The sequence below is a fragment of the Sparus aurata genome, chromosome 24 (assembly GCF_900880675.1).
Source record: "Sparus aurata chromosome 24, fSpaAur1.1, whole genome shotgun sequence".
NCBI classification, from domain to species: domain Eukaryota; kingdom Metazoa; phylum Chordata; class Actinopteri; order Spariformes; family Sparidae; genus Sparus; species Sparus aurata.
In genome coordinates, this window is record NC_044210.1 from 11830946 (window position 1) to 11856957 (window position 26012).

General features: G+C 40.0%; 4 protein-coding genes across 5 annotated transcripts in view; all 4 read left to right on the plus strand.

Annotated features, from left to right (window-relative positions):
• LOC115576586 (OX-2 membrane glycoprotein-like) overlaps nucleotides 1–15309 on the plus strand; it is a 49234-nt gene extending 33925 nt beyond the window's left edge. Inside the window, exons 3-6 of the mRNA XM_030409115.1 lie at nucleotides 5498–5785; nucleotides 5862–5988; nucleotides 6093–6155; nucleotides 14607–15309. Coding sequence (XP_030264975.1) covers nucleotides 5498–5785; nucleotides 5862–5988; nucleotides 6093–6155; nucleotides 14607–14685 — 557 coding nt within the window. The 3' untranslated portion in view covers nucleotides 14686–15309. The remainder of the gene's footprint in view (nucleotides 1–5497; nucleotides 5786–5861; nucleotides 5989–6092; nucleotides 6156–14606) is intronic.
• On the plus strand, nucleotides 8679–13564 carry LOC115576580 (uncharacterized). 2 transcript variants are annotated; one of them, XM_030409109.1, is made up of 6 exons: nucleotides 8679–8748; nucleotides 9151–9489; nucleotides 9588–9893; nucleotides 9970–10099; nucleotides 10216–10278; nucleotides 13417–13564. In XM_030409109.1, the coding sequence occupies exons 1-6, from the start codon at nucleotides 8694–8696 to the stop codon at nucleotides 13487–13489; spliced, it is 966 nt and encodes a 321-aa protein (XP_030264969.1). In that variant the 5' UTR covers nucleotides 8679–8693; the 3' UTR covers nucleotides 13490–13564. The 2 variants fall into 2 exon arrangements, with proteins under 2 accessions (XP_030264969.1, XP_030264968.1); XM_030409108.1 differs by lacking the exon at nucleotides 13417–13564 and adding an exon at nucleotides 10367–11064.
• Nucleotides 15310–16946: 1637 nt separating the features above from the next.
• The window catches only part of LOC115576582 (OX-2 membrane glycoprotein-like), a 34105-nt gene continuing 25039 nt past the window's right edge, over nucleotides 16947–26012 (plus strand). Inside the window, exon 1 of the mRNA XM_030409112.1 lies at nucleotides 16947–17214. Coding sequence (XP_030264972.1) covers nucleotides 17160–17214 — 55 coding nt within the window. The 5' untranslated portion in view covers nucleotides 16947–17159. The remainder of the gene's footprint in view (nucleotides 17215–26012) is intronic.
• LOC115576581 (uncharacterized) lies at nucleotides 20399–23628 on the plus strand. The gene is made up of 6 exons (XM_030409110.1): nucleotides 20399–20456; nucleotides 22084–22422; nucleotides 22521–22826; nucleotides 22903–23032; nucleotides 23149–23211; nucleotides 23300–23628. The coding sequence occupies exons 1-6, from the start codon at nucleotides 20402–20404 to the stop codon at nucleotides 23418–23420; spliced, it is 1014 nt and encodes a 337-aa protein (XP_030264970.1). The 5' UTR covers nucleotides 20399–20401; the 3' UTR covers nucleotides 23421–23628.

Here is a 26012-nt window from a genome sequence, read left to right on the forward strand (position 1 = left end):
CAATATAGAGACAGTGCACTGACTGCATGCAGCGTGGGAATTTCACGGCGGCCATGGCCGCTGTTGCCCCGCACTTTGGCCTTGATGCAGCGTGAAAAAAAAACTCATCGTACAGCCACAGTGGCCTCTGTGCCCCTGTCAGCGTAGCGAGCTTGTCTTTAATTACAGCCACCTGAGTGCACAGTAGTCACTCACAGTAACTTCAGTGAGTCCGCGGTTCGCGCAGGTGGAGCCTCATCATCACGATGATCTCACGTGAAAGCCTCTCACACAGCAGCAGCGTCTCAAAACAGAAGTACGAAACTTACAGTGCAGCGAGAGCAGCCGGTTTTGACATGATACGTAACTGACTTATGTGGTAGGATTTAGTTTGGTAAAGTTGGAAATATATTCACAGATTCGAACTTCCCGGATCAATAACTCATAAGTGAAACCTTGTTAAAACACAACTGACGGCTCTTTCCCACCGTACTACGATAGACAACGAGCTACAACCGTATGTTAATCAAAACGAGCATCTGGACATGAACTCTGGTCTGTATGGTCAGCCAGCTGTGAGACGAGGGCGCAGGGACCGTCTACAAAGTGCAACACCGAAAAGAGAAACTACAAAAAATTCAATAACTTCACTATTATTCAGAGTGTAGTGTCACCAAAATCACTCCACACATCAATGGTCTCCTGCTGGTTATTCTACAGATTTTTTGTTTGGAAAAAATGTGCTTTGCCATAATTTGGGGGAATTTCTAGGGAGAAATATTCAATAACACTAATATTCAGTGTGGCGTCACAAAACTCACCTCACCCTAACCCTACTTAAAAAAACTGTTTTGTAATGTAACATTAACTTGATATTGGTATTTAAAAAATGTTTTAATACATAATCCATGTCTTATTATAAATTAGGAAGTTATGGTATCAGTCTGAAAGGTAAATCAACACATTTTACTCAGTGGCCTTTGTGCCCTGACATGTGGCCTTGGTGCCCCTGAAAAAAAAAGTGCAGGCCAAATGGACTTGCCCCTAAAATGATGAAATTCCCACCCTGACTGCATGCATTCCCACTAGTAAGCTACAGTTACTCTATGTAAGCTGAGTCCAAGTTGTCTCTAAGAGTCTCTAGAGTGTGAAATATTGCACATTGCCTCAGCCTGCAATAAAACGGTGGTTAATTCATGATACTTTCTCATCTCCTAATTTTTATACTTAATAATACAATGTCAATGTTGTGTAAGAAGAATCATTAATTAAATATATGAAAGTTACACAAGACAACAATATAGAAGAATTTATGGATTTGACACTTTGATCGGTGATCGGTGATCGGCCCCAAAAATCCTGATCGGTGCATCTCCACTGCCGGCTCCACATTCAGCAGTCTCCTCGTTGTTTTGACTCAAAAAACACAAAAAAACAACTTCACTACACACTAAACACTACATAACACACTAACAATACACTCCAAACACACTATATGTCACAAATCTCTCAACTCTCAAAACTCGTTGTCTCTGTCACCGTCACTGCTGCTGTCACTCTTCCCACTGTTCCTCAGCAACCAAATCATGTGTTTAGCCATATCATTTTGTGATTGGTTGGTGTGGCGCCTTTTTCCACCAATGAGAATGTGTTTTTTTGCTTGCAAACACTTGCTGCTTGCGGACTATGGAAAGCCGTTTGAGCATTTATTCAGTATCCTTGATATCAGACTTAAGGTTCATGTACTAGTAAGCGTTTTGTCCTCACTAGTAAGACAGTTTGGCGCACTAGTAGAACGACCGTGTCTTACCAGTAATGTTTTTTCCACTACTAGTGCCACTTTTGGCCCAATCAAACCCTACTAGTAAACTACTGTTCTGCACTAGTAACACTACTAGGCCCTACTAGTAGGCATGTGTCACTCACTAGTAGCCTTTTGGACCCTACTAGTAGCAACAAAATGCCCACTAGTAGCACTAGTAAGGCCTCACTAGTACTACTAGTAAGTACAAAATGTCCACTAGTAGTACTAGTACTAGTAGCGCACAGTTGTCAACTAGTGCACAGTTTTGCTTCACTAGTAAGACGTAGCTGTCCTACTAGTATGCCAAATTTGGCCTAGAAATGTAGAAATGTCTTACATGTTACAGAAATGTCTTACAAGTTGCATGAAGTCATGCACTAGTAGTGTGCAATTGCATCCTAGTAGCGCGCTAGTTGCGCACTAGTGGTGTATTGTGTCATACTAGTACAGCCAAACTCCTTACATGTTAGGTTCAGAGGCTCTTGTAAGACAAACGTTCTTCTACTAGTTACACTAGTAAGAAACAATTATCTGTCACTAGTAACACTAGTGAGCATTTTTATGTTAGTAGTACTACTAGTAAGGTGCAAAATTCTCCCACTAGTGCTACCAGTGGATATTTTGCCACTTACTAGTGCTACTAGTACACATCTTGGCCCTTACTAGTGCTACTAGTAGACATTTTGGCTGTCACTAGTAGTACTAGCAGACATGTTGCCCTCTACCAGTAGTACTAGTAAGATCATGAATGTCTCACTAGTGCTACTAGTAGACATGTTGGCTGTTACTAGTAGTACTAGTAGACATTCTGGCCCACACTAGTAGTACTAGTAAGGTCACAAATGCTGTACTAGTACTACTAGTGGGCATTTTGGCTTTTACTAGTAGTACTAGTAGAATCATAATAGCCTCACTAGTGTTACTAGTGGACATTCTAGCCATTACTTGTGTACATGTAAGTTGCAAGATGCCGCCACTAGTAGTACTAGTGGACTGCATGCAAATGAGGAAGGTGGTACATGGATTTTGATTGGTGAATGTTCAAACTGTGTGCTTGAGGCCTTAAAGGGGCCGCTCTGAATACCAGAGTGTTTAGCAGCAGTCATTTCGGAAGATGTGTCAACTTGTTTTGTATTATTATAAAATGAAAATTAACTGAATGCATTTCTGATATTAAAAGGCTTATTAATTAGGTCATTTATTTGTTTATGTTTCTTTAGTATTTTTTGTTTATTCATGTTTATTATATATATTATATTACTTACAAATCAATATCAATTTTATCTCCATTTGTAAGAATTAAAATATTCAAAGCTAAGATAGATAGATAGATAGATAGTGGCTAAGATATGCCCAGAATTATTATTGTAATAGTTTTTGTCATTACTTTATCCCCCAAGCAGTACTAGTGATATCCGTGATATCTTTGATATCAGTGATATCACGGATATCTTTGATATCACTGACATCAAGGATATCTTTGATATCACGGATATCAAGGATATCTTTGATATCACGGATATCACTGATATCAGGGATATCAAGGCTATCTTTTGATATCATTATTGTTCTTTTTCTTAACAACAACAACAACAGTAAAAGCTCATCAGGCTTTATGGGGTTAAGTTTTTGCTGGGTGGAATTCTTTCAGAAGAGCCAATAGGAAACCTCAATGCTTGTGCTGTCCCCACCTCTCCATTAGCATGTTATTTCACTAGTTCTACAAGTAAACATTTGGACCCTTACTAGTACTACTAGTAAGCCAAAACCACCTTACTAGTACTACTAGACACTTTTGCCCTTACTAGTAGTACTAGTATGGTCCAAAATATCCCAACTAGTGCTACTAGTGGTTGCTGTGGCTCTTACTAGTAGTACTAGTAGACAATTTGGGCCTTACTAGTAGTACTAGTGAGGTAAAAAACACCTTACTAGTAGTACTAGTGAGGTAAAAAACACCTTACTAGTAGTACTATTAGGCACGTTGGACCTCACTAGTAGTACTAGTGATGTCAAAAGAGCAGTACTAGTATTACTAGTAGACATTTTGACCCTCACTAGTAGTACTAGTGAGATCAAAAACATCTTACTAGTGCTACTAGTGGACATTTTGGCTCTTACTAGTACTACTAGTGGACATTTTTGTACTTACTAGTAGTACTAGTGAGGTAAAAATGCCTTACTAGTGCTACTAGTGGGAATTTTAGTGCTACTAGTAGGGTCCAAAAGGCTACTAGTGAGTGACATATGCTTACTAGTAGGGCCTAGTAGTGTTACTAGTGCAGAACAGTAGTTTACTAGTAGGGTTTGATTGGGCACTAGTAGGCCAAAAATGGCACTAGTAATGGAAAAAACATTACTGGTAAGACACGGTCGTTCTACTAGTGCACCCTAGTAGTTCTACTAGTGCGCCAAATTGTCTTACTAGTGAGGACAAAACGCTTACTAGTACATGAATCTTAAGTCTGATATAAAGGATATTGAATAAATGCTCAAACGGCTTTCCATAGCGGACACTTTCGTGACAAAAGCCAGTTTTTACCGTTTCTTCCTGCACCAGACACAAAGCAAACGTGACAGCGATGTTCGCGAAAAAGCTAGTGGACATTATTTATCATAAATCCAGTTTTGGACGCGCCTGTGCATCAGTCGACTCAGGAGGTGGGGCGTGGGGGTGGGCTAGCAGCTAGCTCCACACGAACATCCTGATCGGCCGGCAAAATCCCGTTCCAATCCGCTTGTTTCTTAAGGTGTGTTGTGGGGATGAGCTCTGCAGTGATTGGCTCCGGTGGACAATGCTAGCGGAATTGTTAAATCATTTATGAAATCATTTATTAATGGTATCATTGTAGTCCAAACAAATCCGACGTTGCACACCCTTAAACCATGCAGCAGCCATGTTGAAAATGTCAGGTCAGTCTGATCCTGATCTGCAGAGATATTTGAGGCACACACACACAGACAGACAGAGATTCCTTGCTTTTATAGAGAGATTGAGGGAGACATGTCCCCCTTGTCCCCCCCTGGGATCTGCACCCATGGTGCTCCTTGTTGTGAATATAATCACATGCTCATTTAACAGTCTTTTTCCGGCTTCACACAGGACTTATAATTCATGTTTTATGTCACATTTCTGAAGACAAAAACCACCAACCACAATCACAGTACTAATAATCTGTCATGTCCTGCAGGTCTGACAGATCTGATACGAACACAGACGACTGTGACTGCAGCTGCTGGAGAAGAAGCTGGTTTCAGGTGTGAGCTGCTGCAGTCTAAAGATGTTGTTCAGGTCACCTGGCAGAAAGTTTTACCTGACAGAGAGGAGACACTTGCTATTTACACCACTAAATATGGTCAAAAAGTGAATCCTGCCTTTAAAGATAAAGTAGGGTTTACAGATGCTGGACTGCAGAACAGCTCCATCTTCATCAGAAACGTGACAGAGGAAGATGAAGGCTGCTATCTCTGTTTGTTCTACATTGATCCTAGAGATGATCTAAAGGCTACAACCTGCCTCCAACTCTACGGTAAAGTAAAGTCATTTCTGTTGTTCATTACAAAGAACACTACATGTAGAGAATTATGACTTTAATCAGTTTCACTGTTCATTATGTTCACCTCACCATACGGGACAGAAAGTGTTAAATCATATGTTGATGTCTTTGCTACGACATCATGAATGTGACATTTTTACATATCTTTTGTGTTCAGAGCTGCATGAACCCGTTCTCCATGTGAGAGAATCAGGCTCTGAGGAGACAGTGGTGTCCTGCTCGGCCACAGGTCGACCTGCTCCCACAGTGACATTAACTGTCCTGAGAGACAACGTCCACTTTCCTGGAAACAGCTCCGTCAGTGTGAACAACACCAACGGTACAGTCACTGTCACCTCTACAGCTGTGCTGACTCGTCTCCATCACATGGACACAGAGGTTAGATGTGCAGTGCGAGTGCTCTCTGCTCCTCAGAAAGAGGAGGTCAGAATGATTCCTGCTGAAGGTGAGGAACACTTCCACACATACTGATTTATAGAATGATGACAACTTTAAACTCATGTCTTCTGTTTATCTGACAGGTTTCCAGGAGGATTCTGGGAGTGAGATCACTTGGTTCACCATCATCACTATATTGTCTGTGGTGCTGTTCTTCTGTTGTGTTGCAGCAGTCATCACAGTCCTGCTGATACGAAGACATATGAACAGGTGATTCTTAACTTCAACTCATCATTTGTCTCATTTGATTTGGTAATTTGGTCAACCACACCAGTAAGTAAAAGATTCAACATTGACTTTTCTTCATCCTTCAGTCGGACACAAAGAGACTCTGAGGAGATCATGACACCACGAGAAACAACTGAACACACTCAAGAGTAAGATCCTTTATTAATTTCTCACTTGTTTTTTGTTGCTTCAGAATGATGAAGTTGATTCATATGTTGTTTTTAACTAAAGGACCGAAACACCATTGATGTGTGAAGATAAGCAGCAGTTAAGGTGATGGATGACACCTGAGAAAGGTGAAGTAAGTGACAGCCCAGAACCATCGACCAGCACTCGGCGACAACTAGTTTGGTGACACAAAGTGACTCACAAGACTGGTGACAGAAGGAAACCTGACCTGAAACAGACCTGTGGAAGATCACTTACAGCATTTGGTGTGCTGACTTCGCTTCTCTGTTTTAATGTGACTTTACATATTAACAAGTGTTTTGTAACATCTTTAACATGTTTTTTACACCAGTTCACTGTTGCATCCAGATGAACAATTACCATCCTGTATGTTTTAGAGATGCACAACATGGATTTTTCAGCCAACATAATAACCGATGATCAGCTGACTCTCATGGCTGTAAAGTCTAAGAAAGGTTCAAATGTACTGAGCAAAGATTTTTTACTTGATAATTCAAAGCAGTAATGAGATTTGGCCCTTGTGTTGTCTTCGTCTTATGAAGACCCCACAAAAAAAACAAAAATATTTATGAGTAAGACAATCTAGTCATTTTTAGTGTGTTGCTTCATTTAAACATGATTTAGTCTTCACTCTGTTTTTGACTTTTCAAAACCATTGTATTTATTAATGAAGCCAACTGTGATGCACTGAACTCTTCATGGAGCATTATGTGTTTATAGTCAGCGCGTTCATTTATCATTTGTTCAGACAGATTTAGAAATTGACTGATTTTGTATTTTATTTCAGGTATGAACACGTGTTTTTTCTGTCTGTTTTATCGCTCACTTTTCTCTCTGCTTCTGTTTACTTGCTGCAGTCATGTAGAAACTGAACAATGTCTCGATGTTATTTGAAGGATGAAAACACCTTTAATGCAGGAAGAGAACGAGTTAATAAGATCGCAGACGTCTACTGGAAAAATAAATAAGAGTTTTCAACAAGAGGAATCAACTAAAAACTTGACTACCAAAGTTAACGACAGAGAATCCTCCAGTACAAGACTGTGGTGGTCACACAGACAGCTGAGTTAATCACAGGTGGACTTTTATACAGTTCACTTCACTGTTATTAAGAGTTACAGTGAATGCAACACAGTGCAATAGTAAATGTTTGCTTCAGGCTGAATTCCAGCGTTACAAGCTGATGTGTTTCAGTGATGGGAGTTAAAAAGCAGCAGATGTCCTGTAGGAGGCAGTGATGTCAGAGACTGGAGCTGATAGTGTCATCTGGAAAAGAGAGAGACACTAAATATCATGAGTCCAAGTTCCTCTGACCAAGTTATGTTACACAATTTAATTTTCTGCTTGAAAAATGGATCTATAAAGGTGTCACATGAAGCATTTTCTATCTTATTCCCAAATGATGACCTGGATCGTCGTCGACTGTAGAGCTTTAAGTATATATAAAGTTTAAATGAGATGTATTATCATCATCATAGTATTAATTTTTGTTGCACTTTAAATGGTCTGCTTTTACTGTGTTGTTTTGCTTCCATGTGCTGTTCTCTGTCAACACTTGATTTTAATCTGTGCAAAATGTTTATGGACTTTCTTTGTAATGATAACATCTTTTAAATGAAAAATTTTAAATGCTTTATCTTCTGAAATGTTTCTGTATTTTTGTATGTTTTGCACACCTTATTAAAATGTGATTTGATGACAAAAAGTGTTTCTGTGTCTGCCTGATGTTTCTGTTGCCCTGGATTATGTTGATCTTTTTAACTACATCTTGTATTGTGTCCACAGTGACAAACTCAGGATGTTTGAGGGGTGAAAAATAAAAAAGGCACCTTGAAGAGCTCTTTTTTATTGTTATTTCAAACATGACTCTCTTCTATTAACTGTATGAACTATTGTAGGTAATGTTTTAAAGTTTCACGTTGTGTTGAGTCACATTCGTCTCTTCACTCTCTGACTCTGTCCCAGATTATAGTGACACCAAGTGAAACACTGATAACTTGAGTGAAGACAGGAAGTGATATCTGTTACGTTCATGTCTCAACATGAAGATCGAAAAGGAAAACATTTGTAATACACCCAGTGTGATGTACTGGTTCTGATCAGGCCTCAGGAACAACTGCACCAAAGGAACCACTGAATAACTGAAACTGTGTTTGGCACACTTCTGACACACTGGACCATGTGAATGTGATCTGCTGCACATTGTGCACACAGAGCAGCAACAAACCTGAGATGGACTTGAAGAGGAAATGATATAAAACTGAACTCTGCTCAGAGACAATGTGTCTGATTTTCTTCATAACATGTTGGGTAACACACAGTAAAGTAAATGATCAGCAGCTTGTTGCAGCTTCATATCTTCTGTCAGATGGTTCACATTGTTCCTCCCCACGTGTCAGGTTTCAATACATTAGTCAGTGAAGCTCCGCCTCCTTTAACTGTAACCTTCGTTTTCAAGCACATTTTGGTGGTAGACATGTTTACAGTCAGCGGCAAAAATGGCGCTCAGTGCAGTTCTACATTTACTTTGTGTGTTTGGACTCTTACAGAAAGGTAAGAAAGAGACGATACAGTCATTTTTATACAGCTGTGAAACTTCTTGCTCTTAATCTGAAAGCACAGCTGTGAGACTGCTGACTGCTCTTTGTTTCTGTCAGAGTGAGATTTGCTGCCAACACGTGGTCTGCATCCATTTCCTTCACTTACTCATTCATTCATTCATTGTGCTAATATCAGTGTGTGTTCTCCAACATAATGTTACAAGATTCTTTTAATGTAGAACATGCAGGAAGACTTTTGAGACTAAATGTCCTTCTGTGATCCTTCTTGTGAATATAAACACATTTTCAGGTTATCGACTTTTTGTGGCTTCACACATAACTTATAATTCATGTTTTTTAAAGACAAAAGCCACCAACCACAATCACAGTACTAATAATCTGTCATGTCCTGCAGGTCTGACAGATCTGATCCGAACACGGAGGACTGTGACTGCAGCTGCTGGAGAAGAAGCTGGTTTCAGGTGTGAGCTGCTGCAGTCTAAAGATGTTGTTAAGGTCACCTGGCACAAAGTTTTACCTGAGGGAGAGGAGACACTTGCTTCTTACACTAGTAGATATGGTCAAAAAGTGAATCCTGTCTTTAAAGATAAAGTAGGGTTTACAGATGCTGGACTGCAGAGCAGCTCCATCTTCATCAGAAATGTGACAGAGGAAGATGAAGGCTGCTATCTCTGTTTGTTCAACGCCGACCCTGAAGGTGCTCTCACTGGTAAAACCTGCCTCCAAGTCTACGGTAAGAACCAACCAACTTCACACAAAGCATGCTGCTGCATTGTGTCTTCATCCTCACCACTAACTACATTTAGTTCATCTGATATCTTTTGTGTTCAGAGCTGCATGAACCCGTTCTCCATGTGAGAGAATCAGGCTCTGAGGAGACAGTGGTGTCCTGCTCGGCCACAGGTCGACCTGCTCCCACAGTGACATTAACTGTCCTGAGAGACAACGTCCACTTTCCTGGAAACAGCTCCGTCAGTGTGAACAACACCAACGGTACAGTCACTGTCACCTCTACAGCTGTGCTGACTCGTCTCCATCACATGGACACAGAGGTTAGATGTGCAGTGCGAGTGCTCTCTGCTCCTCAGAAAGAGGAGGTCAGGATGATTCCTGCTGAAGTCAAACAGTCTGCTGAAGGTGAGGAACACTTCCACACACACTGATTTATAGAATGATGACAACTTTAAACTCATGTCTTCTGTTTATCTGACAGGTTTCAATGAGGATTCCGGGAGTGAGATCACACATTTCACCATCATCACTACATTGTCAGTGGTGCTGCCCTTCTGTTGTGTTGCAGCAGCAGTCATCACAGTCCTGCTGATACGAAGACATATGAACAGGTAATTCTTAACTTTAACTCATCATTTGTCTCATTTAATTTGGTAATGATTGATTCAATCTTTTCAACCACACCAGTAAGTAAAAGATTCATCATTGACTTTTCTTCATCCTTCAGTCGGACACAAAGAGACTCTGAACAGATCATGACACCACGAGAAACAACTGAACAAACTCAAGAGTAAGATCCTTTATTGATTTCTCATTTGTAAAAGTTTGTTGTTGCTTCAGACTGATGAAATTGACTCACATGTTGTTTTTCACTGAAGGACCAAAACACCTGTCATGCATCAAGATAACGAGAACTTAAGGAAACGGACGCCACCTGAGAAAAGGGAAGGAGGTGAAAGCTCAGAACCATCGCCTGAAATTTGCCGAAAACTATTTTGACACAAAATAACCCACAAGGCTGGTGGCAAAACGAAAACTTCCCTAAAATACGGTGACATTTGTGTAAGATCAGTTACAACATTTGGCGTGCTGCATTTATGGACATGAATGTGGATGTGACTGATATAATGTGTTGACCACAGGTGGTCGTCTTCAGGTCTGAGTAAAGAAGCGAACACACCTGTATTTGATATATAATGATGGAACATCACAGGTACAGAATTAATGAGTTAGTGATTTAAACACTTCTGTAGTCAGACGTGGATACAGATGCTCACACCTGACTGTGGAGAGAACTGGAACATCTGTACAGGAATGATTCAACTTTAAGGACAATGCAACAGTTTTTCTGTATTTTGTAACTCAAACATTGCATCATGTGCAATGACTGAAATAATTGTTTTTGGAGCCAAGAACAACGACTAACAGTCTCCACTCAGCAGCCACACTAAGACTGTGACAAAGTCATCCTACTGTCACCTTAAGAATATATCCAGGATAAATGGACATATGTCTCAGCAGGATTTTGACAAACTTGTCCGTGCATTTATCTTCAGCAGACTCGACTACTGTAACAGTGTCTTTACAGGACTCTCTAAAAAAACTCATCAGACAGCTGCTGCTGATTCTGAACGCTGCTGCTCGAGTCCAAACAAGAACCAAAACAGTAGATCACATCACTCCAGTTCTCACATCTTTACACTGACTTTCTCTTTGTCAGAGAATAGATTTAAAACTCCTGCTGTTGGTTTATGAAGCACTGAATGGTTTCAGGCCAAAATACAAAATACACTTCTGACCTGCTGCCACGTTATGAAGCGTCCAGACCTCTGAGGTCGTCAGGTACTCGTCTGCTTTTAGTCTCCAGAGTCAGAACTAAACATGGAGAAGCAGTGTTCAGTTATTATGAATCACAGATCTGGAACAAACTGAAAACTGCAGGTCTGCTCTGAGTCTCACCTCGTTTAAATCAACACTGAAGACCTTTCTGTTTGCAGCTGCTTTTCACTGAAGCAATTTTAAAGGTCTGAACTGCACTGTGACTTTTATTTTCTAATCTGGTCTCTTTTAAAACTTTTTCTATTTTAGCCTACTTAACTTAACTCTTCTTACTTGTTTTTAATTGTATTTTAAATGCATTTTTAAAAATGTTTTTTAATGTTATTTGTATGCTCCTGTAAATCAGTTTGTGTAATGTCAAATGAGACTGTTTACATCCTGAATATCAATAATGAACTCTGTTTAACGACATCAACAACAGGTCACAAAAACACCCTCGGAAAAGATATTCTGTTGAACTAAATTGTGTCCTAAGTTTGCAGCTGTGGTCATTTGTAGGAGCCACGAATGAATTAGTAGGTGTTTTTCTATTAGTTACAAGGTGAAGGGATATTGTTATCTTTTGCTGTTTGTTTTGGTTTTGATATTTTTTTATGTGGTCATATTGAGTAGGGGGCTAGTGGGTGACGTGGATGTGGGCGGGTTTATTAGTTAATATAGGCAGCTGTTCATCTCTCATTGTCGGGGGGGGCTGGGTCGGTGTATTTTGATTATGAGTTTGTGCATTTTATCATGAGTTGAAAGTTATTTTCGAATATCAGTGACTTCTTTTAGGAAGCGCGTCAGACAACCTCAGTGTCTCAGCGACTCCTTTTTGTTTGTTTAAGTCGCTCCATCATTAGTTTAGTGAGACAACATGTCACCGCTCCACAGTGATCAGGACTGTGACAGAACCAGATGAGGGCTGCTTTTATAACAAGTGTTTTGTAACATCTGTGATGTATTTTACACTAGTTCAAATGAAATGTATATAACTGTACTGCTGGTTTTGTATCTTTATAAATAAACTGAAACTTGATGAAATTACAGTCTGCACTGAATATTAATAAATGTGTGAAAGTGCTGCGTTGAAGTGATGTGCAACAATGATAAAACAAATCAATGTTTCTTATAAATCAATATGATCTTTGTGTTATCTACAACATAATTGAACTAATTTCTGTCTCAACAGAACAGACAGCAATCTGAGATAATCTAGTTCATGTCCATGTACTGCTCCCTGATTGGTCGGGATGTACCACTGTGGTGGGGTTGAGTGCACCAGGCGTCACGCGCTGTTTAAATCACCTTTAACAGTAAATTAGTCATTTCTTATATCTGACATTTTTTAGTTATGATTTAGATAATAAGATTAGCCTGCAGGCTTGTTTCTTGGGTCTGGATGCTTCATGTTTCGGTGAATAAGTGTTTATGTGACACCCTCGAGGATCAGCTTACCTGGAAGTCACCTTTGGACACCTGTGAGCGCAGCCTACAGTGACAGGTGGGAGATTTGAATATTGGCGGTTCATTCAGCGTGCTGTCTGCAGCAGAGATGGAGCACCGCTCACTCATTCATCTGTTGTGTGTGTTGGGAGTCTTTCAGAAAGGTACGAGAAAGATAATACAGTAACATGTTTCACACATTTCATTCAGCTGTTAAACTGACATTATTAGTAGTTCATTTTTATCTGTCAAATTCACCACATTTTCATTCTTAAAGCTATAAAAAAAAAAAAATCCATCCACAAGCACAGTGTTAAGATACTTTGATCTTTCTAAATCATATTATTTGTTCGGAGTATATTCCCGGCCATAAAGTGAGCTTGAACAGAGTGCTAAGATTATATTTTATCATTTATAAAGGTAAAATTGTATTTCCATTTGTTCTCCAAAACAATTTTACAAGATGCTCTTTTAATGTAGAACATGCAGGAAGACTTTTGAAACTAAATGTCCTTCTATGATTCTTGTTGTTCAATGTGAATATAAGGGTAAAAGTCTATTTCTGGCTTCACACAGGACTAATAATTCATGTTTTATGTCAAATTCTGAAAGTAAAAAAACACCAACCACAATCACAGTACTAATAATCTGTCATGTCCTGCAGGTCTGACAGATCTGATACGAACACGGAGGACTGTGACTGCAGCTGCTGGAGAAGAAGCTGGTTTCAGGTGTGAGCTGCTGCAGTCTAAAGATGTTGTTCAGGTCATCTGGCTCAAGGTTTTACCTGACAGAGAGGAGAAACTTGCTTCTTACACTACTAGATTTGGTCAAAAAGTGAATCCTGCCTTTAAAGATAAAGTAGGGTTTACAGATGCTGGACTGCAGAACAGCTCCATCTTCATCAGAAACGTGACAGAGGAAGATGAAGGCTGCTATCTCTGTTTGTTCAACGCCGACCCTGAAGGTGCTCTCATTGGTACAACCTGCCTCCAAGTCTACGGTAAGAACCAACCAACTTCACACAAAGCATGCTGCTGCATTGTGTCTTCATCCTCACCACTAACTACATTTAGTTCATCTGATATCTTTTGTGTTCAGAGCTGCATGAACCCGTTCTCCATGTGAGAGAATCAGGCTCTGAGGAGACAGTGGTGTCCTGCTCGGCCACAGGTCGACCTGCTCCCACAGTGACATTAACTGTCCTGAGAGACAACGTCCACTTTCCTGGAAACAGCTCCGTCAGTGTGAACAACACCAACGGTACAGTCACTGTCACCTCTACAGCTGTGCTGACTCGTCTCCATCACATGGACACAGAGGTTAGATGTGCAGTGCGAGTGCTCTCTGCTCCTCAGAAAGAGGAGGTCAGGATGATTCCTGCTGAAGGTGAGAAACACTTCCACACACACTGATTTATAGAACGATGACAACTTTAAACTCATGTCTTCTGTTTATCTGACAGGTTTCAATGAGGATTCTGGGAGTGAGATCACACGTTTCACCATCATCACTACATTGTCTGTGGTGCTGGTCGTCTGTTGTGTTGCAGCAGCAGTCCTGCTGATACGAAGACATATGAACAGGTAATTCTTAACTTTCAGCTCATCATTTGTCTCATTTAATTTGGTAATGATTGATTCAATCTTTTCAACCACACCAGTAAGTAAAAGATTCACCATTGACTTTTCTTCATCCTTCAGTCGGACACAAAGAGACTCTGAACAGATCATGACACCACGAGAAACAACTGAACAAACTCAAGAGTAAGATCCTTTATTGATTTCTCATTTGTAAAAGTTTTTTGTTGCTTCAGACTGATGAAATTTGCTCATATGTTGTTTTTCACTGAAGGACTGAAACACCTGTCATGCATCAAGGTAACGGGCAGTTAAGGAAACCATCACCTGAAACTTGCCGAAAACTACTTTGACACAAAATAACCCACAAGACTGGTGGCAGAACGAAAACTTCCCTAAAATACTTGTAAAGATCAGTTAGAACATTTGGTGTGCTGCATTTATGGACATGAATGTGGACGTGACTGATATAATGTGTTGACCACAGTTGGTCGTCTTCAGGTCTGAGTAAAGAAGCGAACACACCTGTATTTGATATATAATGATGGAACATCACAGGTACAGAATTAATGAGTTAGTGATTTAAACACTTCTGTAGTCAGATGTGGATACGGGGGCTAACCATAATCATGCAGATGCCACACAATTGTATATAACCATATCACCAGGGGACTATAATCTCATACAAACACTGAGTAGATGCATTGAACAAATCAATAATTGGATGTGTTAGAGTTTTCTTCAGTTAAACAAAGATAAGACTGAAATAATTGTTTTTGGAGCCAAGAAGAACGACTAACAGTCTCCGCTCAGCAGCCACACTAAGACTGTGACAAAGTCATCCTACTGTCATGTTAAGAATATATCCAGGATAAAAGGACTTATGTCTCAGCAGGATTTGGAAAAACTTATTTGTGCATTTATCCTCAGCAGACTCGACTACTGTAACGGTGTCTTTACAGGACTCTCTAAAAAAACTCATCAGACAGCTGCTGCTGAAGAACCAAAACAGTAGATCACATCACTCCAGTTCTCACATCTTTACACTGGCTTTCTCTTTGTCAGAGAATAGATTTAAAACTGCTGCTGTTGGTTTATGAAGCACTGAATGGTTTCGGGCCAAAATACAAAATACACTTCTGACCTGCTGCCACGTTATGAAGCGTCCAGACCTCTGAGGTCGTCAGGTACTCGTCTGCTTTTAGTCTCCAGAGTCAGAACTAAACATGGAGAAGCAGTGTTCAGTTATTATGAATCACAGATCTGGAACAAACTGAAAACTGCAGGTCTGCTCTGAGTCTCACCTTGTTTAAATCAACACTGAAGACCTTTCTGTTTGCAGCTGCTTTTCACTGAAGCAATTTTAAAGGTCTGAACTGCACTGTGACTTTTATTTTCTAATCTGGTCTCTTTTAAAACTTTTTCTATTTTAGCCTACTTAACTCTTCTTACTTGTTTTTAATTTGTATTTTTTTATGTTTTTTAATGTTATTTGTATGCTCCGTTAAATCAGTTTGTGTGATGTCAAATGAGACTGTTTACATCCTGAATATCAATAATGAATTGTGTTTAACGATATCAACAACAGGTCACAAAAACGATGTTCTGTTGAACTAAATTGTGTCCTAAGATTGCAGCTTTGGTCATTTGTACGAGCCACAAATGAATTAGCAGGTGTTTTTCTATTAGTTACAAGGTGAAGGGATATTGTTATCTTTTGCTGTGTGTTTTGGTTTTGATATTTTATCATGTGGTCATATTGAGTAGGGGGCTAGTGGGTGACGTGGATGTGGGCGGGTTTATTAGTTAATATAGGCAGCTGTTCATCTCTCATTTGCAGAGAGAGGGGTGGGGGGGGGTTGGGCTGGGTCAGTGTATTTTGATTATGAGTTTGTGCATTTTATCATGAGTTATAACTTATTTTTGAATATCAATGACCTTTTTTGAGGAACCTAGACAACCTCAGTCTCTCAGTGACTTTGTCTGTTTAAGTCGCTCCATCATTAGATTAGTGAGACAACATGTCACCGCTCCACAGTTATCAGTGTTTTGTAACATCTGTGATATATTTTACACTAGTTCAAATGAAATGTATGTAACTGTACTGCTGGTTTTGCATTTTTTATAAATAAACTGAATCTTGATGAAATTACAGTCTGTACTGAATATCAATAAATGTGTGAAAGTGCTGCGTTGAAGTGATGTGCAAAAATAATAAAACAAATCAATGTTTCTTGTAAATCAATATGTTCTTTGTATTATCTACAACGTTATTTAACTAATTTCTGTCTTAACAGAACAGACAGCAATCTGAGATAATCTAGTTACTGCTAGTACTGCTCCCTGATTGGTCGGGATGTACCACTGTGTGGAGAGGTAGAGTGCACCAGACGTCACGCGCTGTGTAAATCACATTTAACAGCAAATTAGTAATTTCTTATTAAAAAACAGTCTTTAGTTCTCATTTGATTAATAAATTAACCCACTCTTGTTTCTCGGGTCTGGTTGCTTCATGTTTTGGTGAATAAGTGTTTATGTGACACCCTCGTGGATCAGCCTATCAGGAAGTCACCTTTGGACTGAAATGTTGTTTCATGTCCCTTCATGACTACTTGTAGGTGCAGATGTGGACACTTCATACTCCATATAACTCCATACCAATATCTACTGATGGATCCAAAGAGCAGAGAGTGGACTTGGAGGAACAGAAGTGTTCATACCAGAATTTGATGGAATCATATGCCAAATAATTATGAACAGATGATCTGTGTTCACAGTAGAACAGGTTGGTTTGTTATGTGCCATTAGATTAGACAAGCAGGAGGAGATGGCACTCAGAGCTCTACTACTTTTCTTCTATACGTTGGGGATCTTTCAGAAAGGTAAGCAGAAGATGATAAAGTAATGTGTGATTCAAACTTTTTTTTTTTTTACATGCGTGTGTCATTTCTGTTGAGCCAAAATCACAGCTGTGACTCTTAAATTATGTGTTAAAGTGCTTCATCACGCTGCATTTGGATTAAAAAATAACTTCGCATTTTGCTTACAATGATAATTTATATTTTCAAAGAAAAAATGCATTAAAAGTAAGTTTTTATACTCACTGACATGGAAGGAGGCTGTGGAAGAGAAGCAGGGGGAGTGTCTGATCATGTAGAGTTTCTTCTGGTGACAAACACAGTTTATGGTTGTGGTCGAGACAGCTAAATTTTACATTTACTGGAAATTTGCCGGTTTATTTTTATCTATTCATTTTCATTTTATTTACGCTGGTACGCGGAAGGAGCAAATCAAATCTTCTGGAATGTGGAATTACAGGTGGCATACCAAGGTGTGTGAGAGGGAATGTGCACTGGCACCGTATTTCTCTTATGTTGCTTCTTCAAAAGTTTACAGTAAAATGTGACAGAGAATTTCAAACATGTGTCAAACCCTCAATCAGCATTAATAATTAACATATTACACTGGCAGGTTCTATGTATCTATTTTTTCATATAAAATATCATAAATATGGGACCATGTAAACTACTAATACAAACCTTCCTTGACATCGTCATGGAAGCAAAATTGGACATTCCACTGCTGTAAAGCACAGAGACAAGAGCTAAAACTGTGAGTCACCATCTTGGAGACTGGCTGAAAGAAATAACATTTTCACTTTTGAACCAGCTGTGAAGTCTTTTCAGTGGTGACCTTGACTATTTTTAAAAGGCTTATCTGAAAATCTCTCTATAATAGCAAGGAATCTCTGTCTGTCTGTCTGTGTGTTCCTCAAATATTTCTGAGGTGAGGAACACTTCCACACACACTGATTTATAGAACGATGACAACTTTAAACTCATGTCTTCTGTTTATCTGACAGGTTCCCATGAGGATTCTGGGATTGAGATCACTTGGTTCACCATCATCACTACATTGTCTGTGGTGCTGGTCTTCTGTTGTGTTGCAGCAGCAGTCCTGCTGATACGAAAACATATGAACAAATAATTCTTAACTTTCAGCTCATCATTTGTCTCATTTAATTTGGTAATGATTGATTCGATCTTTTCAACCACACCAGTAAGTAAAAGATGTATGTATTTTTGTTCAACATTGACTTTTATTCATCCTTCAGACGGAGACAAAGAGACTCTGAGGAGATCATGACACCACAAGAAACAACTGAACAAACTCAAGAGTAAGATCCTTTATTGATTTCTCACTTGTAAATGTTTTGTGTTGCTTCAGACTGATGAAGTTGACTCATATGTTGTTTTTCACTGAAGGTCCGAAACATCTTTCATGTGTCAAGATAACAAGCTGTTAAGGCGATGGACGTCATCTGAGAAAAGTGACCCATCGCTTGAAACTTGAAACTATTTTGACACAAAATAACCCACAAGACTGGTGGCAGACTGTGAAAGACGTGTGAAAGATCAGGTACAACACCTGGCATGCTGCATTTATGGACACAAATGTGGACGTGACTGAATGAGTTAGTAATTTAAACACTTCTGTAGTCAGACGTGGATACAGATGCTCACACCTGACTGTGGAGAGAACTGGAACATCTGTACAGGAATGACTCAACTTTAAGGACAATGCAACAGTTTTTCTGTATTTTGGACTCTCTAAAAAAAGACTCATCAGACAGCTGCTGCTGATTCTGAACGCTGCTGCTCGAGTCCAAGCAAGAACCAAAACAGTAGATCACATCACTCCAGTTCTCACATCTTTACACTGACTTTCTGTCTGTTGGTTATGAAGCACTGAATAGTTTTGGGCCAAAATACAAAATACACTTCTGATCTGCTGCCATGTTATGAAGCGTCCAGACCTCTGAGGTCATCAGGTACTCGTCTGCTTTTAGTCTCCAGAGTCAGAACTGAACATGCAGAAGCAGTGTTCAGTTATTATGAATCACAGATCTGGAACAAACTGAAAACTGCAGGTCTGCTCTGAGTCTCACCTCGTTTAAATCAACACTGAAGACCTTTCTGTTTGCAGCTGCTTTTCACTGAAGCAATTTTAAAGGTTTGACCTTTCACTGTGACTTTTATTTTCTCGTCTCTTTTAAACCTTTTTCTATTTTAGCCAACTTCCCTATTTCTTAACTTGTTTTAATGATTTGTTTCTTGGTGTCTTCTTACTTGTTTTTAATTGTATTTTAAATGCATTTTTTAAATGTCTTTTAATGTTATTTGTATGCTTCTGTAAATCAGTTTGTGTCATGTCAAACGAGACATCCTGAATATCAATAATGAACTGTGTTAAAGGAGTGGTTAGAGATGTCAACAACAGGTCATAAAAACTACCTCGGAAAAGATATGTTATTGAGCTAAATTGTGTCCTAAGATTGAAACTGTGGTCATATGTAGAGTGAAAGTCATTAGTTTATTGAGACAACATGTCACAGCTCCACAGTTATCAGGACTGTGACAGAACCAGATGAAGGCTGCTGTTCCTATAACAAGTGTTTTGTAACATCTGTGATATATTTTACACTAGTTCAAATGAAATGTATATAACTGTACTGCTGGTTTTGCATTTTTTATAAATGAACTGAATGATGATGAAATTACAGTCTGTACTGAATATCAATAAATGTGTGAAAGTGCTGCGTTGAAGTGATGTGCAACAATAATAAAACAAATCAATGTTTCTTATCAATCAATATGTTCTTTGTGTTATCTACAACATAATTGAACTAATTTCCGTCTCAACAGAACAGACAGCAATCTGTGATTATCTAGTTCATGTCCATGTACTGCTCCCTGATTGGTCGGGATGTACCACTGTGGTGGGGTTGAGTGCACCAGGTGTCCCGCGCTGTTTAAATCACCTTTAACAGTAAATTATTCATTTCTTATATCTAACATTTTTTTAGTTATGATTTAGATAATAAGATTAGCCTGCAGGCTTGTTTCTTGGGTCTGGATGCTTCATGTTTCGGTGAATAAGTGTTTATGTGACACCCTCGAGGATCAGCTTACCTGGAAGTCACCTTTGGACACCTGTGAGCGCAGCCTACAGTTACAGGCGGGAGATTTGAATGTTAGCGGTTCATTCAGCGTGCTGTCTGCAGCAGAGATGGAGCACCGCTCACTCATTCATCTGTTGTGTGTGTTGGGAGTCTTTCAGAAAGGTACGAGAAAGATGATACAGTAACATGTCTCACACATTTCTATAGCTGTTAAACTGACATTAAGTAAACAAACATAAAGTGAGCTTGAACAGAGTGCTAAGATTATATTTTATTATTTATTAAGGTAAAATTGCATTTCCATTTGTTTTCATGTTTGTTTCATGTTCTCCAAAACAATTTTACAAGATGCTCTTTTAATGTAGAACATGCAGGAATACTTTTGAAACTAAGGGCCCTATCTTAACGATCTGAAACGCAAGTATCAAACGCAAAGCGCAAGTAGCTTTTGGGGCGGATCTCAGGCGCTGTTGCTATTATGCCGGCGGGATAAATGACTGTTGCGCCCGGCGCAAATCTAAAATGGGTTGGTCTGAAGTAGCTACATTATTCATAGGTGTGGTTTGGGCGTAACGTGCAATAAACCAATCAGAGCGTCATCTCACACTCCCTTTAAAAGCAGGCGCGCTTGTGCCATGGCGCATTGCTATTATAATGGCGAATTTGCCGGGCGCACGCCAGGAGCGGTTCACACCCGAGGAGACCGACGTTCTCGTCAGGGCTGTAAAAGACCGAGAAGTGGTCTTGTATGGGGATGGGAGAGATCCATCCAAATTAGCTTTGGTTAAACGGGCGTGGGAGGAAATTGCCACAATTGTTTCTACGGCTGGCATCCCCATGACATCGCACCTGGCCTCGGGAGCAGTGCGCACCGGCCGAGCAGTGCGCAAGGGCCAGATGAGGAGGGAGCAGCGCAAACACCAAGGTGCAGAGGATCCAGACCCACTACACGCCGTGGCAGCATTGTCAGACCGGACCGCACTGTCCGGGATGCAGCAAGGTATTAATGCCCGTCTTGACCGGGTGGCGATGTTGCTGCGGCCTCTCAGGCGCATCGCCTCAAGTCTCCAAACGCACCACCTGCTCCTGTTGTGCCCCTTCCTCCTCCTCCCCCAACTCCATCTCCGTCCACCCGCTCTACTAGGAGCACATCGCGCATTGCCACTCCCGGACCCTCACGGCTCCGGCGGGCGCGTCGCATATCAGAGGGAAAAATAATGAGTTCTTCTGTTTAAATCTTTTCAACTTTTTTTTGTATTGTTTGCAAAAATGGGAACTGCTTCCTTGTAGATGAGAGAAGCAAAGTGTATGCACGTTAAGCACACGCTACATTATGGCCAAGCATGCGCCCTTAAAATACTGCATCTGAATAAGCGCCACTGACTTTAGACTAGGTTTTTCCTGGTCTGTGGCGCAAGTGTTTTCTGAAATGGCAAAATAGCACCAGTGAACGTTGGCGCTGGAACACGCCTCCTCTTTTCGCTGAACCGCCCCCGGAGCGCAAAGTCATTCCCTGATTTAAGGACGTGCGTCTGTGGAGGTAAAATTCCGATGTGCGCCGAATGCAAAATAGGAATTATACAAGCGCCAGTGTACAAAGTCAATTGCGCTGAGTGCAAGATAGAGCCCTCAATGTCCTTCTATGATTCTTGTTGTTCAATCTAAATATACAGATAAAAGTCTATTTCTGGCTTCACACAGGACTAATAATTCATGCTTTATGTCAAATTCTGAAAGTAAAAAACCACCAACCACAATCACAGTACTAATAATCTGTCATGTCCTGCAGGTCTAACAGATCTGATACGAACACAGAGGACTGTGACTGCAGCTGTCAGAGAAGAAGCTGGTTTCAGGTGTGAGCTGCTGCAGTCTAAAGATGTTGTTCAGGTCACCTGGCACAAAGTTTTACCTGACAGAGAGGAGACACTTGCTTCTTACACTACTAGATATGGTAAAAGAGTGAATCCTGCCTTTAAAGATAAAGTAGGGTTTACAGATGCTGGACTGCAGAACAGCTCCATCTTCATCAGAAACGTGACAGAGGAAGATGAAGGCTGCTATCTCTGTTTGTTCAACGCCGACCCTGAAGGTGCTCTTACTGGTAGAACCTGCCTCCAAGTCTACGGTAAGAACCAACCAACTTCACACAAAGCATGCTGCTGCATTGTGTCTTCATCCTCACCACTAACAACATTTAGTTCATCTGATATCTTTTGTGTTCAGAGCTGCATGAACCCGTTCTCCATGTGAGAGAATCAGGCTCTGAGGAGACAGTGGTGTCCTGCTCGGCCACAGGTCGACCTGCTCCCACAGTGACATTAACTGTCCTGAGAGACAACGTCCACTTTCCTGGAAACAGCTCCGTCAGTGTGAACAACACCAACAGTACAGTCACTGTCACCTCTACAGCTGTGCTGACTCGTCTCCATCACATGGACACAGAGGTTAGATGTGCAGTGCGAGTGCTCTCTGCTCCTCAGAAAGAGGAGGTCAGGATGATTCCTGCTGAAGTCAAACAGTCTGCTGAAGGTGAGGAACACTTCCACACACACTGATTTATAGAATGATGACAACTTTAAACTCATGTCTTCTGTTTATCTGACAGGTTTCAATGAGGATTCTGGGAGTGAGATCACACGTTTCACCATCATCACTACATTGTCTGTGGTGCTGCCCTTCTGTTGTGTTGCAGCAGCAGTCATCACAGTCCTGCTGATACGAAGACATATGAACAGGTAATTCTTAACTTTAACTCATCATTTGTCTCATTTAATTTGGTAATGATTGATTCAATCTTTTCAACCACACCAGTAAGTAAAAGATTCACCATTGACTTGTCTTCATCCTTCAGTCGGACACAAAGAGACTCTGAGGAGATCATGGTGTCACCACAAACAACTGAACACACTCAAGAGTAAGATCCTTTATTAATTTCTCATTTGTAAAAGTTTGTTGTTGCTTCAGACTGATGAAATTGACTCACATGTTGTTTTTCACTGAAGGACCAAAACACCTGTCATGCATCAAGATAACGAGAACTTAAGGAAACGGACGCCACCTGAGAAAAGGGAAGGAGGTGAAAACCCAGAACCATTGCCTGAAATTCGCCGAAAACTACTTTGACACAAAATAACCCACAAGACTAGTGGCAGAAGGAAGACTGCCCTAAAATACGGTGACATTTGTGTAAGATCAGTTACAACATTTGGCGTGCTGCATTTATGGACATGAATGTGGATGTGACTGATATAATGTGTTGACCACAGTTGGTCGTCTTCAGGTCTGAGTAAAGAAGTGAACACACCTGTATTTGATATATAATGATGGAACATCACAGCTACAGAAATAATGAGTTAGTGATTTAAACACTTCTGTAGTCAGACGTGGATACAGATGCTCACACCTGACTGTGGAGAGAACTGGAACATCTGTACAGGAATAATTCAACTTTAAGGACAATGCAACAGTTTTTCTGTATTTTGTAACTCAAACATTGCATCATGTGCAATGACTGAAATAATTGTTTTTGGAGCCAAGAAGAACGACTAACAGCAGCTACACTAAGACTGTGACAAAGTCAGCCTACTGTCACGTTTATACATCCAGGATAAAAGGACTTATGTCTCAGCAGGATTTGGACAAACTTATTTGTGCATTTATCTTCAGCAGACTCGACTACTGTAACGGTGTCTTTACAGGACTCTCTAAAAAAACTCATCAGACAGCTGCTGCTGATTCTGAACGCTGCTGCTCGAGTCCAAACAAGAACCAGAACAGTAGATCACATCACTCCAGTTCTCACATCTTTACACTGGCTTTCTCTTTGTCAGAGAATATATTTTAAACTCCTGCTGTTGGTTATGAAGCACTGAATGGTTTCAGGCCAAAATACAAAATACACTTCTGATCTGCTACCACGTTATGAAGCGTCCAGACCTCTGAGGTCGTCAGGTACTCTTCTGCTTTTAGTCTCCAGAGTCAGAACTGAACATGGAGAAGCAGTGTTCAGTTATTATGAATCACAGATCTGGAACAAACTGAAAACTGCAGGTCTGCTCTGAGTCTCACCTCGTTTAAATCAACACTGAAGACCTTTCTGTTTGCAGCTCCCTTTCACTGAAGCAATTTTAAAGGTTTGACCTTTCACTGTGACTTTTATTTTCTAATCTGGTCTCTTTTAAAACTTTTTCTGTTTTAGCCTACTTAACTTAACTCTTCTTACTTGTTTTTAATTTGTATTTTAAATGCATTTTTAAAAATGTTTTTTAATGTTATTTGTATGCTCCTGTAAATCAGTTTGTGTGATGTCAAATGAGACTGTTTACATCCTTAATATCAATAATGAATTGTGTTTAATGATATCAACAACAGGTCACAAAAACACCCTCGGAAAAGATATTTTGTTGAGCTAAATTGTGTCCTAAGTTTGCAGCTGTGGTCATTTGTACGAGACACGAATGAATTAGTAGGTGATTTTCTATTAGTTACAAGGTGAAGGGATATTGTTATCTTTTGCTGTGTGTTTTGGTTTTGATATTTTTTTATGTGGTCATATAGGGGGCTAGTGGGTGACGTGGATGTGGGCGGGTTTATTAGTTAATATAGGCAGCTGTTCATCTGTCATTGTCAGAGAGGGAGGGCTGGGTCGGTGTATTTTGATTATGAGTTTGTGAATTTTATCATGAGTTGAAACTTATTTTCGAATATCAGTGACTTCTTTTAGGAAGCGCGTCAGACAACCTCAGTGTCTCAGTGACTCCTTTGTTTGTTTAAGTCGCTCCATCATTAGTTTAGTGAGACGACATGTCACAGCTCCACAGTTATCAGGACTGTGACAGAACCAGATGAAGGCTGCTGTTCCCGTAACAAGTGTTTTGTAACATCTGTGATATATTTTACACTAGTTCAAATGAAATGTATATAACTGTACAGCTGGTTTTGCATAAATAAACTGAATAATGATGAAATGACAGTCTGTACTGAATATTAATAAATGTGTGAAAGTGCTGCGTTGAAGTGATGTGCAACAATAATAAAACAAATCAATGTTTCTTATAAATCAATATGTTCTTTGTGTTATCTACAACATTATTGAGCTAATTTATGTCTCAACAGAACAGACAGCAATCTGAGATAATCTAGTTCATGTCCATCTACTGCTCCCTGATTGGTCGGGATGTACCACTGTGGTGGGGTTGAGTGCACCAGGCGTCACGCGCTGTTTAAATCACCTTTAACAGTAAATTAGTCATTTCTTATAAATAAAATTTTTTAGTTATGATTTAGATAATAAGATTAGCCTGCAGGCTTGTTTCTTGGGTCTGGATGCTTCATGTTTCGGTGAATAAGTGTTTATGTGACACCCTCGAGGATCAGCTTACCTGGAAGTCACCTTTGGACACCTGTGAGCGCAGCCTACAGTTACAGGCGGGAGATTTGAATGTTGGTGGTTCATTCAGTGTGCAGTCTGCAGCAGAGATGGAGCACCGCTCACTCATTCATCTGTTGTGTGTGTTGGGAGTCTTTCACAAAGGTACGAGAAACATGATACAGTAACATGTTTCACACATTTCTATAGCTGTTAAACTGACATTATTATTAGTTCATTTTTATCTGTCAAATTCACCACATTTTCATTCTTAAAGCTATAAAAAAATTAAATAATTCATCCACAAGCACAGTGTTAAGATACTTTGATCTTTCTAAATCATATTA